Consider the following 16,832-nt stretch of genomic DNA (forward strand, 5'->3'; position numbering starts at 1 on the left):
TTTATGACTAGCATGGTTTCATAACCTCATTTAGGAAAGGAGAGGAGAGGAGAGAGAGAGAGAGAGAGAGAGGAGATGAGAGAGAGGAGAGAGAGAGAGAGAGAGAGAGAGAGAGAGAGAGAGAGAGAGAGAGAGAGAGAGAGAGAGAGAGAGAAAGAGAGAGAGAGAGAGAGAGAGAGAGAGAGAGAGAGAGAGAGAGAGAGAGAGAGAGAGAGAGAGAGAGAGAGAGAGAGAGAGCGACTCAAGCCAAGAAAGGATAACAGCCTCAAGCCTGTTATAATAAGCATAAAAATTATACAACATTTGCTCTTTATAACAACAGTGTTATTACTTGCTGAGGTGTTGTTTGAGACAACAATAAGGCTCTTGGCAATTTAATGTAAATGGTCACTGAAATGGAATGTAAAAATGTGACAAAACAAATCACAAGGATGTTTGATGCAACAGAGAGTCCTTTAAAAAACGCAACCAACCTCTGGAACCAACATTAGAGTCTACACTGGCTTTCTGTGTATGTTCATTTCAACGGACTGAAGACAGTTCTCAAATTGATTGACTTTTTAAACTTTTTTAACTGTAGATCTGTTTAGATCTGGATTTTGTGATGGATTTTGCATCAGCAAGTCCTACCATTTAAGAATCTGTGTACAGCATAAATGATTGAGGTAAACTCAAACAATTCCAGATTGAGGCTTTTACTGAGATCCAAGATGGCAATCGGTGTGAGAGACAGACCAGATGTCTCTGGTATCTGTTAAAACCTACTCAAAGAGCCCAGTATCAGGTTAAAAATGAAATACTATGTGATGGTGCGGTAGTGGATGATACAGGTTTTACTCAGTGTTCAGGCCTCCAAAGAGTACATTACTTGCCTACCGCCCCCAAAACTCTAATTTGTAAAATACTAAGCATGATATCAATACTTAGTTAGACAACATTATAAACTTAAAGTGTCTGCACGGACAGCAGAGCTATGTTATAGGTCTGTGCAGCAGAGTAGTACAGAGTAGCTTATGTTTCACTTTCGCTTTTAGAGTAGATTTAACTTCACATGAAGGAGAGAAAGAAGACTCTGCAACAGTGGCTCGGGAGGTAGAGCAGTCGTCTGGTAATCCAGAGGTTCCTGGATTGATTCCCGCTCCTCCCGGGCAACATGTTGAAGTGTCCTTGAGCAAGACACTTAACCCCTAACTGTCTGCTCCCGATGAGCAGGTTGGCACTTTGCATGGTTGCCTCTATAAATGTGCTTATACGCTATATAAATGCACCATTTAGTCTAGAGGTGACATGTTACACAATGATGGCAGGGGATTTGGCAGTCTTTCGGATCTAAACCGAGCAGCAGCAAAAGTTCAACTGGAGAAGAGTAATTTAGTCTGATAATACTAGTGTTACCAGCCTGTGACTGAGGCAACCCTAATGAACACTATATTACAATTAGTTGTAACCAGTGTTTTATTGTAGTGTCATTTTTAACCTTAGCAATTTTCCACATATGTGGACAGGACACCATGCAATAAAGTAGTAATCCCTATGGGAGACCAAAACATTTGGTGACGTCTTTATTCATGAGAAGCGTTGAATATATATTCCATAGAATTGACACACACCTCGCTGTGTCAGCTGTGTCTACATACAGTGTGAGAAATAATTATGTGTGTACATGATCGTGTCTATGTAAATATGTGTGTGTGTGTGTGTGTGTGTGTGTGTGTGTGTGTGTGTGTGTGTGTGTGTGTGTGTGTGTGTGTGTGTGTGTGTGTGTGTGTGTGTGCACGTGTGTGTGTGTGCACGTGTGCACTGCCCTCTTGCATTTTCCATTGAAACAATGACCGGAAACGTTCCTGTGAGCTGGGAGGACACGTCAGCCAGGATGTCAGATAAAGAGAGAGGAGAACCATCACAAAACTAAAAAACATGACCTCACTGAGTCAGACCATTCAAATATAGGATCATAGACTTCAAACACATCTATCTGAAGCCATAGGCTTCCAACATCAATCTGTATGAAACCATAGACCTCTAACACATCTGTGTGAAACCTCTATAACTTCTAACATCAATCTATATGAATCTATAGACCTCCAATACATCTGTATGTAACCATAGACCTCTACAGTCCTCAACAACCTGCTAGGTAGAGCAAGGGCATGACGCAGACAGGGACGCGTGAATATTTTAGGCAACCAACTTGTGTTTAGCGTTTCTCTGATTGGCCACTACGCCCATGTGACCGTGGCAGCGCGAGAGAGCTGCAGCGCGGAAATAGGCTGTCTATTGCCTCGCGCTGCAGCGCGGAAATAGGCTGTCTATTGCCATTCTCTAAGACAAACTCTAACCTTAACCAGCTCCTTAACAGCGCCTAAACGTAACCATTCTAACCTTAACCAACTCCGAAACAATGCCTAACCTTAACCTTAACCTTAACCAACTCCGAAACAATGCCTAACCTTAACCTTAACCATAACCAACTCCGAAAGAATATTGCCATTCTCTAAGACAAACTCTAACCTTAACCAGCTCCTTAACAGCGCCTAAACTTAACCCTTCTAACCTTAACCAACTCCGAAACAATGCCTAACCTTAACCTTAACCAACTCCGAAACAATGCTTAAAGTTAACATGCCTAAACTTAACCGGCGAAAGAATGCACGTTAAAAAAATAAAAAAATAAAAAATTGAAGGGAATCGAACTTGTCACCAACGAGTCCAAGCAGAATCCAAGCAGAATCCACAGCAAGGCAGCGCTACCAGTTGAGCTAGTTCTATATGTTAAAAAAGGGGGAATTACTGCTACATAATGCTGCCGCGACAGAGCTCCGTACGGAAGATCATCATTTTAAATATTTGTGGCATGTAACTCAACATCATTGCAAATTAGGGCAACCTCAGCTTCTTTCATACCCCTGGTCCCCAGGCAGCAGAGCAAACTGGCCAGCATATCATCTTAACTTGATCTTTCTTTTTTTTTTAAGAAAACGTTTCAAAGCATTATTGAGCAAAGGCTGACCTATTTAACAAATTATGACCACTTAATAATAATTTCATACAGGCAAAAACACTGTGAGAAGCACACATGTTGCGACTCCCACCTCGTCACAACTCGTGAAGCCTATCAGACGCAATCGGAAACAGCTGGGCACATGTGGAGACAGAGACACCTGCTCCATAAGAAGCCCGACAGCCCGTCTATCAGTGCTTGTTTGTACTGATCACTTGTGGTTAGTCTTACCTAAAGAATATTCAAATCGTAGCATTAGTCTCTTGTGTTGTAGACTAACCCGGACTTTGTTACTTTGTTTTCCCAGTGTTTTGTTCTTTTGTTTTTCTAACCGGCGTTGTCTTCTCCTCTCTCCTTCAAGGATACCCCCACCCCCGGCAATCATCAGTGGAGATGGTAGTGGACTTCCAGAGGAAAGCAGCCCCGCCCCCTCCCATCATGCTGGGAGGCACACAGGTGGCCTCCGTGGAGTCATGCCGCTTTCTAGGCATGACCATCTCCCGGGATTTGAAGTGGGAATTAAACATCATGGCCCTGCTTAAAAAGGCCCAAAAGAGGATGTTCTTCCTCCGGCAGTTGAAGATATTTAAACTACAGAGGACCATGATGGCCCAATTTACACGGCCATCATTGAATCCATCCTCACCCACTCCATCATCTCCTGGTTCCCCGCTGCAGCAGCAAAATATCTCGCCAAGCTGCAGTGGGTGATTCGCTCCACGGAGAGGGTGATCGGCTGTCCCCTGCCCTCCCTCAGGTCCCTGCACGACTCCAGGGCGCTGAAGAGGGCAAAAAAGATCATGGCCGACCCCTCCCACAGCGGATCCCAAAGGCTGTGAATGCTCGTCACAGACTGAGTTTCTTCCCCTCAGCCGCCAGGCTGATCAATGCCTCAGGCCCCCCCCCCAGGCCCCCAAGTGACACTGGCACAATAACAATGACACTGGCAAACATACTGCACTGGGACTGACCTGGAAGTCTGCACTTTATTTTACACTTTATACACTTTATATATATTTATTCAAATGATTAATCCTGCACTGCACTGTCTTTGTCCTGTGTCTGTTGTTGCTGTTGTAATGTGAAAAGAAAATGTATGGACAAAATGCATACTCTGTAACGCTGAACCAATTACCAATGTGGTTACACATATGGCTTATTAAAGGAATCTGAATCTGAATCTGAACCGTGTCGCTCCCTGTGCACTTTCTCTCTCTCTCCCACTTGCGTCTCTGGACTTCTCCCCCATTCCTCACGGATGGACAAACTCCCTGGATAAATTCCCCTTCCTCTGTTACTGGACTTGTTAGTACACGCAAACGAACAACACCCCTGCACATCTACATATTATTAGTTTTAGCTAGACACACGCATCCATACACACATATACATTAAACTGTCTTACACACCTCATTCACATTTTTGCCGCTGGCATCCCCCCCACTTAGGTCCCGTTAGTATAGGTTAGTTTATTCCCCTCGTATTCCTTTTTATTAAATCTGGTTTATTTATACATCTGTCTCCTGTGTCTGTCTGTTCTGGGGTACTGCCCCAACAACACATCTAATATAAATGTATGACTTTGCAACCCGGAAAGGTCCTCACAAGACATTATTATCAGGTAATTATGCTATGAGGTCTTCTTATCTGGACTTCTGGACAGGTACAGTTAAACGTGGTGTGCGCACATACAGTACATGCACACACAGTAAGCAGTAATCTCACTCTCCTTCTTCATGGCTAATAAAGTCATTATGTAACGGTGACATGTGTTAAGTTCAGTTCAAGACTTAGGACTTGGGTGCTGGGAGGATAAACTGTGTGGAATAATTTGAATGTTTGTTTTCGCACATATAGCCCCTCCGATTAATGTGTAGTTAAGGTCAGGAGTCCAGTGCAAATGGGGCTTAATACATCTGTATGGAACCATAGACCTCCAACACATCTGTATGGAACCATAGACCTCCAACACATCTGTATGGAACCATAGACCTCCAACACATCTGTATGGAACCATATACCTCCAACACATCTGTATGGAACCAGATACCTCCAACACATCTGTATGGAACCATAGACCTCCAACACATCTGTATGGAACCATAGACCTCCAACACATCTGTATGGAACCAGATACCTCCAACACATCTGTATGGAACCAGATACCTCCAACACATCTGTATGAAACCAGATACCTCCAACACATCTGTATGAAACCATAGACCTCCAACACATCTGTATGGAACCATAGACCTCCAACACATCTGTATGGAACCATAGACCTCCAACACATCTGTATGGAACCATAGACCTCCAACACATCTGTATGAAACCATAGACCTCCAACACATCTGTAGGGAAAGACTTATGTCTTTACATGACCCTAACCCTAATTCTAACACGAATCCTATCCACAACCCTAAACCCTGAAAGTTCCTCACAAGTAATTATTATCAGGTAATTATGCTATGAGGTCTTCTTATCTGGACTTCACAGGTGCAGTTAAACCTGGTTTGCGCACATACAGTACATGCACTCACAGTAAGCAGTAATCTCACTCTCCTTCTTCATAATAATAAAGTCATTATGTAACAGTGACATGTGTTTAGTTCAGTTCAAGAGAAGTTAGTGGTGCCTGTTCCCTGAACTCATTGACTAGTCAGCAATAGTTCACATGAACACACTGAAATAGTCATCTCCTTGACTAGTCAGCAGGACCAGAGTTCACACAAACACACGTACACACACACATACAGCAAGACTATGAGTTTGCATACACACAATCCCAAATAAACACACACACATATGCCACAAAATAGATACCGGTAATACCAAACCATGACTGATGGTCTATTTACTCAGTTTACAAACGACACCTATATTACGGATCCCCTTTCTGCGTATGTACGCTTGTGTATGTGTATGTGGATATGTACCTTTCTCTTTTTACGGTTAACTAGCATGAATACTTATTTTATTAAATTTGTATTTTCTCCTTTCTCCCTCTCTTCTTCTCTCTCTCTTTCCTCTTCTCTGAGTGTGCTCTCGGTCCCAGGGGTGGTAGGGAGGGATAAGGGGTGGTAGGGAGGGATAAGGGGTGGTAGGTAGGGAGGGATAAGGGGTGGTAGGGAGGGATACGGGGTGGGCATGTGTCTTCAATGTCTGAATAATTTGTTAGAATAATTGGATGTCTACATTTATATTAGTCTGAATAATTGAGTGTCTAATTTTGTTGTCTAATTATGTTTATTCCAATAATCGCTGTCTATATTTTGATTATATATGTATGTTTGTTCAAATCATTGAAAAATCCTACAAATAAAGGTGTAAAAAAAGAAAGGAATGACACAAGATGTCTAAGTTTACTTCTGTTTTGTTCAGTTGACTGTTGGTGTTGTTGGGAGCTGTTGGGAATGAACACATCCATTTCCACATTTCCATCTTTAGATTATAAAGTTTGACAGATTTTGTACATGGTTCTTCGTCTGAGATACTCAATTCACCAAGAGGAACTGATTGCAGACCACTGGGATACAGGACATGTCACTGGTGGTCAACTGCCCGTGTGACCCAGCCGGACCATAAGTGCTGACTCCAGATCAGCCACAGGAACAAATACTTCTCTTCTCTCTTCACCCTTTTTCACTCTCTCTCTCTCTCTCTCTCTCTCTCTCTCTCTCTCTCTCTCTCTCTCTCTCTCTCTCTCTCTCTCTCTCTCTCTCTCTCTCTCTCTCCTCGTTCCCTATCTCCCCTTCCCTGCACCAGTCACCACAGACCAGCAATCAGACCTTGGTGGAATAACAAACACTTGCAGGGCAGACGCTCTGTGTTTTGTCGTCTATCTATCTGTCTCTCATGCCACATATCTACTGTTTAGAATCCCAGCCTCTACCATCTGTGGATCGTCCTTCGCTATTCTCTGTGTTTTGTTGATTGTGTGCGTCTGGGTTTGTGCTGCTGGGTCTTTCTCACATATACACCTCAGCCAGATTTAATCTGATTGGTTCATGTGTGACCTTTTAAATCACAACACAGGAGAAAGGAGAGAATACAGAACATCAATGAGACCCGTATGAGAATTATCTACAGTAAAACCCATAGTATTCCTGTGTTTCTTCATACACGCTATAGATTTACAACAGGAATACTGTAGTGATTCATAGTATTCCTGTGTTTCTTCATACACCCTATAGATTTACCACAGGAATACTGTAGTGATTCATAGTATAACTGTGTTTCTTCATACACCCTATAGATTTACCACAGGAATACTGTAGTGATTCATAGTATTCCTGTGTTTCTTCATACACCCTATAGATTTACCACAGGAATACTGTAGTGATTCATAGTATAACTGTGTTTCTTCATACACCCTATAGATTTACCACAGGAATACTGTAGTGATTCATAGTATTCCTGTGTTTTTGTGATTAATAGTATTCCTGTGTTTTTGTGATTAATAGTATTCCTGTGTTTTTGTGATTAATAGTAATCCTGTGTTTTTGTGATTAATAGTATTCCTGTGTTTTCTTTCATAAACCATATAGATTTACCACATAAATAATGTAGTGATTCACCATAGCATTTCTATGGTGGAATATTATAGAAATGGAAGGTAAAATCACTATGTATATTAATCCTGTAGTCTTACCATAGAAACGCTACAGTATTACTACAGCTAAAAACAGACACAAAATGTATACTATAATTTTACTATAATTCATCTTTGTATGGGAAAGGCAACATCTGCTGTATTGTTTAACACATATCAAACTATCAGTGCTTTCTTCAGAGGTCAACGTAACCACTGGACAGGAGGATTAACACATATTCTCTGCTTCGCAAAGAAACACACACACAAACACACACACACACACACACACACACACACACACACACACACACACACACACACACACACACACACACACACACACATATAGGCACAAGCACACATATTCATACACACACACACCAGATGTATAAACTCTAACACAAACTTTCACATACACATACACACACACACACTTGCATACATGCACACATACACTCACTCACACACACACACACACACACACACACACACACACACACACACACACACACACACACACACACACACACACACACACACACACACACACACACACACACACACACACACACACACACACACGCACACACACACACACACAGACACAGGCATACTTCTCAGATACTGACCCAGTGGCGGGGGATGCTCTCAGGGGAGCGTTGCTGGTACCTCTGGAGGGAGACGCCTCCCTCCCCCTCCAGCAGAGAGCTGTCCAGGTCAGGACAGTGGTAGGGCACGGTGGGCCAGGGCAGCAGCGTGGCCAGTGGGTAGTGGGAAATCATACTTATCCTCTCCTGGATCAGCGACAGGGGGGACCCCACGGGCAGGACATATTCTAGTATGGAACGCAGGGTGGAGAGTCTTCTGGCAGGGATGCTGCCTTCCCCTATGGCTTGTTGTTGTTGTTGTTGTTGTTGTTGTTGTTGTTGTTGTTGTTGATGATGACTCAGAAATAAATCAACTGTTTCTTCTTCTTCTTCTTCTTCTTCTTCTTCTTCTTCTTCTTCTTCTTCTTCTTCTTCTTCTTCTTCTTCTTCTTCTTCTTCTTCTTCTTCTTCTTCTTCTGACTGTCGACACCTGGGGTGGATGGTGGATCCTGATCGGAGTTCAAGTCAATAAAAAAAACAGAGGGTTTCTGGTTTGAAGAGAAAATCACTTCACTTGGCTTGACTACACTTGACTATTGTCACTATCGACAGGTTTCTCCAAGTCTTGTCTGTCCCCACAGTGTTGCTGACTGTTGGCCGGTGTGTCACTTCTCTTCTCTCAGTCTGGCAGTAGGATTGACCTGTCCTCAGTCCAGAAGTGTGAGTGATGACAGTCCTCCACTCAGACTGGCTCCTTCAAACTGTTCCCCTTCTCTTACTCTTTTTTCTCTCATCCACTCCACCAATCATGTCTTTACCTCTTCTGTTTTTTTCTCTCTCTCTCTCTCTCTCCCTCTCAAAGCGCATGGAGCTTGGCCGATTAAAGTCTATTGTCTCTCTCCTTCTCTCCCTCCCTCACTCCCTCCCTCACTCCCTCCATTCGTCTCAGGCAGAGGGGGGAGGGGTTTAAGGATTTATTAGCCCCGCCCCTTAAAAAACCACTACCCAGAGAGTGTGACTGTGGAAGAGAATGAAGGAAGGAAAGAGAGACAGGAACGCAGTAGAGAGGAGGGTGTTATTGAGCGGGAGGTTCTAAGAATGAGAATGACTGACATTAATGCTTGTTTTCCAGTTACTTTGACCTAATTTCTACTCGGTCTGAAACTAAAGCTCCACTAAAGCTCCCCCCCCCCCCCCCCCAGAGATTACAAAACCTATTGAGTAGCTAATATATAATATCTTTGCCACAGTGGTTTGTGAATTGTGCCATTATTGTTAGTTCCAAATAATCTACTCCTTTGAGATTTGAGGTCTGGATAAGTACTTTGAGCCTTTCCTGGATTTGTAAAAAAAAAATAATAAAAAAAAAGTAAACACAGACAGTTATAAAGGGCAATGCCACCCATTTTAAGAATTCACATGTTATCCCCGTGCCCTGTGTCCATGCAGTCAATATTTGTGAACATGCATTGGTTTCTCCCGGGGCGTTTTATAGATCCCCTGAATGTAACATCTGGGGCTGTTCGATAGAAAGTAACTGGGGCACTAACTCTGAGCACACATAAAATGTTTCATCAATGAGCTTTCAATTCTGAATGAATGAGAATATAAGCCTCTTTTGAATGTTAGAGCTCAATCTGACCTTTTACTGCTTGACAAAGTGCCCAATTTATTTGGATTTCTAGCCTTAAAGGTGAACTACGCTCAATTTAATCATCATCAGTCATGTTATTCCTATGGTCTAAGACAGTCCAAAAAGATAAAAAATTATAGGTTATGTATATAACCTAGTTATATGAGTACTGGCTGAGCGTCTCGCTCTTTGCCATTGAGATATACCTCATCTCCAGTACCTACTGTACTTCATTAACGAAACAAAGCACCCATGCATTTGACCAGGCCCCGCCCCAGCGTACCCCTATATGGCACCAGGCATGGTCACACTCGCCCTTCCTCTGTAAAAGTTTTCCATCAAGAAAACCCCCCCCCCAAGGAACCTCAGGGCGCGCTAAGAGCGAGACGCTCAGCCAGTACTCATATAACTAGGTCATATACATAACCTATCGTTATATACTCGTACTGGACAATCGCGTCTCGCTCTTCGCCATTGAGATATGGGGCAGAGCAGACGCGTGGCCCGACAAATGTACCCCCTGAAGACCCGCAAGCCCTACCACCAGGGGGGAGGGGAGTCCCGTCACCCCCCCTTCCTACTGAAGAGGGGGCGGCAGTCTACTCCACCCAAGTGCGAAAAAAAGGGAACTAGAGACCCCTAAAAAAGCACAGCACAGGCGGGACCACGTGTGACACAGCACCTCGTGGCACACACCCACACACCCCTGCTAACCCACCGAAGGGCGGGACGCAGGGGAGGTCCCAGACCTCAGAACCGCCTGGGAAACCGAACCCCCAGTCATGTCCATGAGGTAAACCTAACGAAGGGACCCGGGGAGGACCAGGAGGCCGCAGCACAGATGTCCTCCACCGAGGCCCCCCCTAACAAGGCGGCAGAGGCCGCCACCCCACGAGTGGAGTGCACCCTGACACCCCCAGGGGGGGCCAGCCCAGCCAATGTGTAGCAAAGGGCAATGCCCTCGCACAACCAATGTGACAGGCGCTGTTTCGACAGTGCCTTACCAGCGCGAGAGCCACCGTAATAAACAAAGAGCTGATCGGTAGCCCTGAGGTCCTGAGTCCGGCTGAGGTAAACCCCCAAAGCCTGGACTGGACACGACAGTGAAGGCGCGTCTCTAACTCACCAGCGTGAGGAGGCGGATGAAATGCCTGAACCACAATATCCCTGGAGTGAAAAGAACTCCGGATATCTTTTGGCACGAAGACTGGATTAGGCCTCAGAGTCGCACAGCTATTGACACGAATAGACAAGCACTCCGGCCGCACCGAGAGAGCACAAAGCTCACCCACGCGCTTAGCGGAGGTGATGGCCAGCAGGAACGCAGTCTTGAAAGACAGCTGTTCCAAAGACGCCTGCTCAAGAGGCTCAAACGGGGCCTCGGACAACAGGCTACCAAGAGGCTACAGGCTACCAAGAGCTGGATCAGGACCGGGAACCACACAGCCGTGCCCCGGTCCGGCGCGACCAGGATCAAGGTCCTGCGTTTCCGACGTACCCGCTCCAACAACTGACTTATCAGATGTATGGGGGGAAAAGCGTACAGAATCCCGGGGGCGACCATGGATACATCGAGAAGGCATCCACCCCCAAGGGAGGATTGTCTGACCGAGAACCACAAGGGGCACAGGTGAGACTGTCTGCTTGCAAACAGATCCACCGAAGCTTCCCCGAGGCGGTCCCAGACCTGTCTGACTATGTCTGGACGTAGACCCCACTCGTCGTGATGAAGACCGCCCGCGACATCACATCTGCGCCCACATTCTCCCTGCCAGGGATGTGGAGTGCCGTCAGGCTGCGCAGATTGCGAGACGCCCATAGCCAAAGCTCGTTGATAGTCTGTTGATATACGCTGCTGCCGTCGTGCTGTCCGTCCTGACCATCACGTGCTCGCCCCTCACCAAGGGGCAGAGCCGTTCGAGGACCAGGAGGACCGCCTTCAATTCCAACACATTGATGTGCATAGCAGACTGGGCAGCATGGACCGTCCAGCTGCCCCCCACTGCGTCGGTCCGACACGTCCCCCCCCATCCCATGAGGGAGGCGTCGGTGAATACGGTGACGTGTGACCGCCTGCTGCCCATGGGGACCCCGCTGGTGAGGGTACCAGGCCTCCTCCAGTAGGCGAGATCCCCCCATATCGACAAGGGAACCTTCAACGGTTTCCACTTGTCTCTCACCAGGTCTATTTTCATACTGGAAAACCACCTCTGTATCCTCCTCATGAAGAGGAGGCCAAGAGGGACCACAGAGTGAGCAGATGCCATCATACCGAGCAGGCGCATCACACACAGCGCCGTAACCGTCCCGCCAGGACGGAGACCCCTGAGCGCGCCGAGGATAGACACTCGCCGCTGCTCCGAGAGGGTTGCCCTCATGGACCTTGAGCTTAGAACCAAGCCCAAGTACCCCACCTGTTGACTGGGAAGAGGCGTACTCTTCTTCCAGTTCACAGCAAAACCCAGCTTGGTGAGGAATTCCACCACCAGCCTGGTATGAGACCTGGCGACCTCCTCCGACCAGCTGAGGAGCAGAATGTCGTCGAGATAGAAAATAATTCGTATCCCCTGACGACATAAAGGCTCCAGCTGAAACAGGAACAGCAGGAACTTCCTGTGAGGAGGGAAAATCGGGATGTGAAAATACGCATCCTTCAGGTCTATAGAGGTGAACCAGTCCCCCACCCTGACAGCGTTTAACAGGTGTTTGACGTCAACATTCTGAACCGTCTCGCCACAATCAGACGATTGAACGCGGACAGATCCAGTATAGGTCTGACACCTCCCATTTTTTTGGGCACCAGAAAATACCGGGAGTAGACGCCCGACATCGCGTCCTCCCATGGGACCACGACTACGACTTGCTTCGCCAACAGAGATTGGATCTCGTCGGCCAGAGCTGTCACAGCTGCCGACCCTGACAACAGGGTCTGCACCAAACCTGAAAACGGAGGGTGGGCTTGTGCGAATTGCAAGACAAGCCCCCGCCTCAACATTGACTCCATCCACTTCAACATATGGCACTGCTGTAGCCATATGTGATGATAGTCCCAAAGCGCACCCGCCGCCATTTGGCACTGGCCCGCAAGGAACTGTAGATAGGTGGCCCGGTCCCACCCGCTGTGCATAGCCAACTCTGGACCCACTAACCGTGCGGGCAGGGCGTTTCGTGGAGTCGGGACATCGGTCCCTGACACAACCCACGAGGCAATCGCACCCAAGGGGGGACCCCGACAGAAAGGGCCGGTTTGATACGGGAGAAGCTGACATCATACCAGGTGACAAGAGCTCCCCCACTGAACACCCCTCCAGCATGGACCGCTGAGGGGCTGTTCTGCAGCTGGACATGCAAGGTGTGAGGACCCCATGGGTTCCTACACACCGTAGCCCTGCAGTGATATTACTACCACCCAAATCACGCGCGCCTGCCAGACCACTACCGGGCTCTCCGGAGTGGGAGGCACTAACGTAATACCCGGCCTGGCGAAGGCGAGGTCGGGGAAACCCGCGCTGAGCATTCTTCCGAAGAGGCCTCGAGTCCCCCTGCTGACAACCTTTAAAGGTGACAGACGTAACACCAGGCTCCCCAAACGCAGACGCAGAACGCGTGGCGAGGGAGCCACGTGACAGCACAACATTCTCACGGACAGACCCAGGTTCAGCCATCAACTGGGTGTCAGCCCCTGTCCCCATGAGAAGCAAAACGTGGGGCCGAATACGCTTCAATGAAGACCCGCGGCCCGCAGCCAAAGGAAACAAATCAGAGCCCCTTTTCCGCTGGTGTTGGGGGAGGGAGTGATTGGAGAGCGGGCTGCACATCCAATGTAGCCGATCCCTCGGCCGCCAAGGCTGTCGGCCTTGTGGACACCTGTTGACGTAGAGCCCAGGGTACCTCAGGCGGGGGAAACATGGCCGCTGGTCGAGGGCCTTGCCATAGTCGCTGACGAGGCCGTGATCTCACCTTTGGCTGCATGGCGTGAGGCGGTGTGGGGCCCAGGTCAAATACCGCCTGCGTTTCCGCAGAACGACAAAAAAGTCCTTCCGTGGAAAGAGGAGCCTTAAGGAGAAGAAACCTTTCCTCCTCCCCAAGGGAAGACTGCTCCAACCAGAGATGCCTATTAATAAGTGTTGATAGCATCCTGATCCTCCCTGCGGTTATAGCTTGCGACTGATTCAAGATTTCTATAACCCCAAAAACACGCACAACGTTTTCAGCGTCGGCTGGCCCTGCAGCCCCACTACCCAACGCCAATGTGGACAGAAAAACAATCAGCTGAGCCACGACACTGGCCGCAGCTAAATTCCATCCTATGGCAGTATAAACATCATCAGTCCATACTGCCACCTGCCGGGCCAACTTGCTCTCAAGCGTCGGCTTCCGGGTGGGACACCGTTCAACCCCGCCAGGGCAAAGGATCGATGCTACCTGGTTCTCAAGCCAAGGCACACCTGCCTTACGCACTGTTGTCAGCCCATTTACCCGTAAAAAGGGTAAATAAGTCTTAGAAAAACCCCCCACATTAGCTACCGACTGACCTTCATCAATGAACCGGTTAAGAGGAGGGAAAAGCGGTGACATCCCACAGCGGGGAACAGTAGAACAGTGACCCAGCATTACAGCATTAGCATTAGCAGCGCGCTCCAGGATAGCCGGGAAAACATCTAACTCAGAGTCACGTTTACCCAGATATCCTGCCCCTTGCGCCAATACACAACTTGGTTGTCTCACAGGACAACAAGCAGTATTACTAACACCAGCATTAATGCCTGATGGCACAGCGCCTACCTGAGCGCGAGTTAGCCCGATAGCTAAACATCGCGCAACGTCCCTCGATCTGCTGAAGATGAGGAAACCCCAAGACAGACCCGACGTGCCGTTGGAACATGCCGAGAAGATTCCAGGGGCTGGCAAATCTTTGGCGAAAACCCAACATTGTTCAATTTCTCTCTGCATTTCATATCACTAGTTACATGGGATGCACTGCACGTCCATGATGGAAAACGAAAAAAGAGGAAGGGCGAGTGTGACCATGCCTGGTGCCTTATAGGGGTACGCTGGGGCGGGGCCTGGTCAAATGCATGGGTGCTTTGTTTCGTTAATGAAGTACATTAGGTACTGGAGATGAGGTATATCTCAATGGCGAAGAGCGAGACGCGATTGGCCAGTACGAGTATATAACAAACAATTCTCTCCCTAATCCAAACAATGGAGTGCTAAAAACTCAAACTTGCAATGGCATCAAGTATAAAGGCTGGAACTGCTCCATAGACAATGAATTGGGAAATATACAGGTGGGGAATGTTCTGGGTACATACTATACACTACTACTGGAACACTACTATAGAATACAGATGATCTTTGTCTAAAAACTAAAACAATCATTCTGTGGATCCACAAAGTCTTTATACCTGATGACATCACACGTCTGATTTATCTGGTTTCTGGCTTTATGAGCTCATGTTCACAAATATTGATTGAAACGTCCTAGGCCATGGAAATATCATATTTAAATTCTTAACTTGGGTGGTGCTCCCCTTGAAGAGTGGGTGCTGCATGTTCACAAATATTGATAGAACTGTCCTGGGACACAGGATGTATATATGTATTCTTAATTTTAAACTTTTGTAGCATTGTATACAGAACTATACAATTTTACACTTCCTGTATAGTTCTGTATATTTTTACTGTATATTTTATATTAGAATGTAACATAGGAAATGTATATCCCGGACCATATTTTATTCTTAGGCTTATTTTTATTCTTATTCGTGACTTTGGTTTTTGTCTACCTAAATGTTTACTGTTTACTGTGAGCGATTTGTAGTGCCAAATTTCCCTCGGGATGAATAAAGTATTTTTATTCTATTCAATTCTATATGTATTCTTAATTTTAAACAGGTAGAATTTAGAATCTGGTACAGCTATTTAGAATCTGGAGCAACGTTGACTTCCTACAAACAATAAAAAGGAGACTTATATAGTTACTGATTGTAGACGTCTGTTAAGCAACAGTCACATACTGCAACGTGATCACAACCTTTATCACTGGTGACAAGGGTCAAACTATAATAAATGTATAACAGCGAGGAGACATAACGAAATGTGTGCGTGCGTGTGTGTGTGTGTGTGTGTGTGTGTGTGTGTGTGTGTGTGTGTGTGTGTGTGTATGTGTGCGTGCGTGCGTGCGGTATGTGTGTGTGTGTGTGTGTGTGTGTGTGTGTGTGTGTGTGTGTGTGTGTGTGTGTGTGTGTGTGTGTGTGTGTGTGTGTGTGTGTGTGTGTGTGTGTGTGTGTGTGTGTGTGAGCGTGTGCAGGGGGGACGAGAGCTGGTCATGTGTAAAAATGCTGCTGTTGCTGAGGAGGATTATCTGGGACCAGGCACCACTCCAACACACACACACACACACACACACACACACACACACACACACACACACACACACACACACACACACACGCGCACATGCACGTGCACGCGCACACACACACACATGCACACACATGCACACACACACACACACACACACACACACACAGCTGTGGTATACATAGTTAATAGGACACAGAGAGTTAATAAGGTTGCTTCCTACAGTCAGGAGTCATGGAGTCACACCTCACATCCTGTCTTCATGTAAATAAGCAGCCACTGAGAAAACACCAATACAACAGTGGTATCCGCTTCAAGCAGTTGCTACACACATATACATACATTACACAAGTGCACACACTCACACACACTCATATATCTCTTTCTTACTAATGCAGTACCCACTCAGAAGGGGCCGATTGCTTGGCCCCCAGAAGTGCTGCTTGCGTTACATTGAAATCGGGGAGGAGATTGCGGGGGGAGCAAATTCATGAATGTGGATGAGAGCCGTGATGTAAGTGGTTGCATTCCTAATCGATCAGAACTAAATCGGCAGAGAAAAAGCCCATTTTTAAGCACCTATTCCCCATGCACATGCGCAGATTGCCCACGGATTGTGACGCTACAATTACCTCATTGAGTCTCCAGGTA

The 16,832-nt window shown here is 46.6% G+C and overlaps 1 protein-coding gene across 1 annotated transcript in view; it reads right to left on the bottom strand.

Moving 5' to 3' along the window:
- Positions 1-8,392, bottom strand: part of rgl1 (ral guanine nucleotide dissociation stimulator-like 1) — a 66,998-nt gene extending 58,606 nt beyond the window's left edge. Inside the window, exon 1 of the mRNA XM_084309175.1 lies at positions 8,225-8,392. Within this exon, the coding sequence (XP_084165301.1) occupies positions 8,225-8,377 (153 nt within the window). The 5' untranslated portion in view covers positions 8,378-8,392. The remainder of the gene's footprint in view (positions 1-8,224) is intronic.
- Between the last annotated feature and the right edge of the window lie 8,440 nt (positions 8,393-16,832).

This window comes from Notolepis coatsorum (assembly GCF_963971535.1).
Source record: "Notolepis coatsorum genome assembly, chromosome: 2".
Lineage (NCBI taxonomy): Eukaryota > Metazoa > Chordata > Actinopteri > Aulopiformes > Paralepididae > Notolepis > Notolepis coatsorum.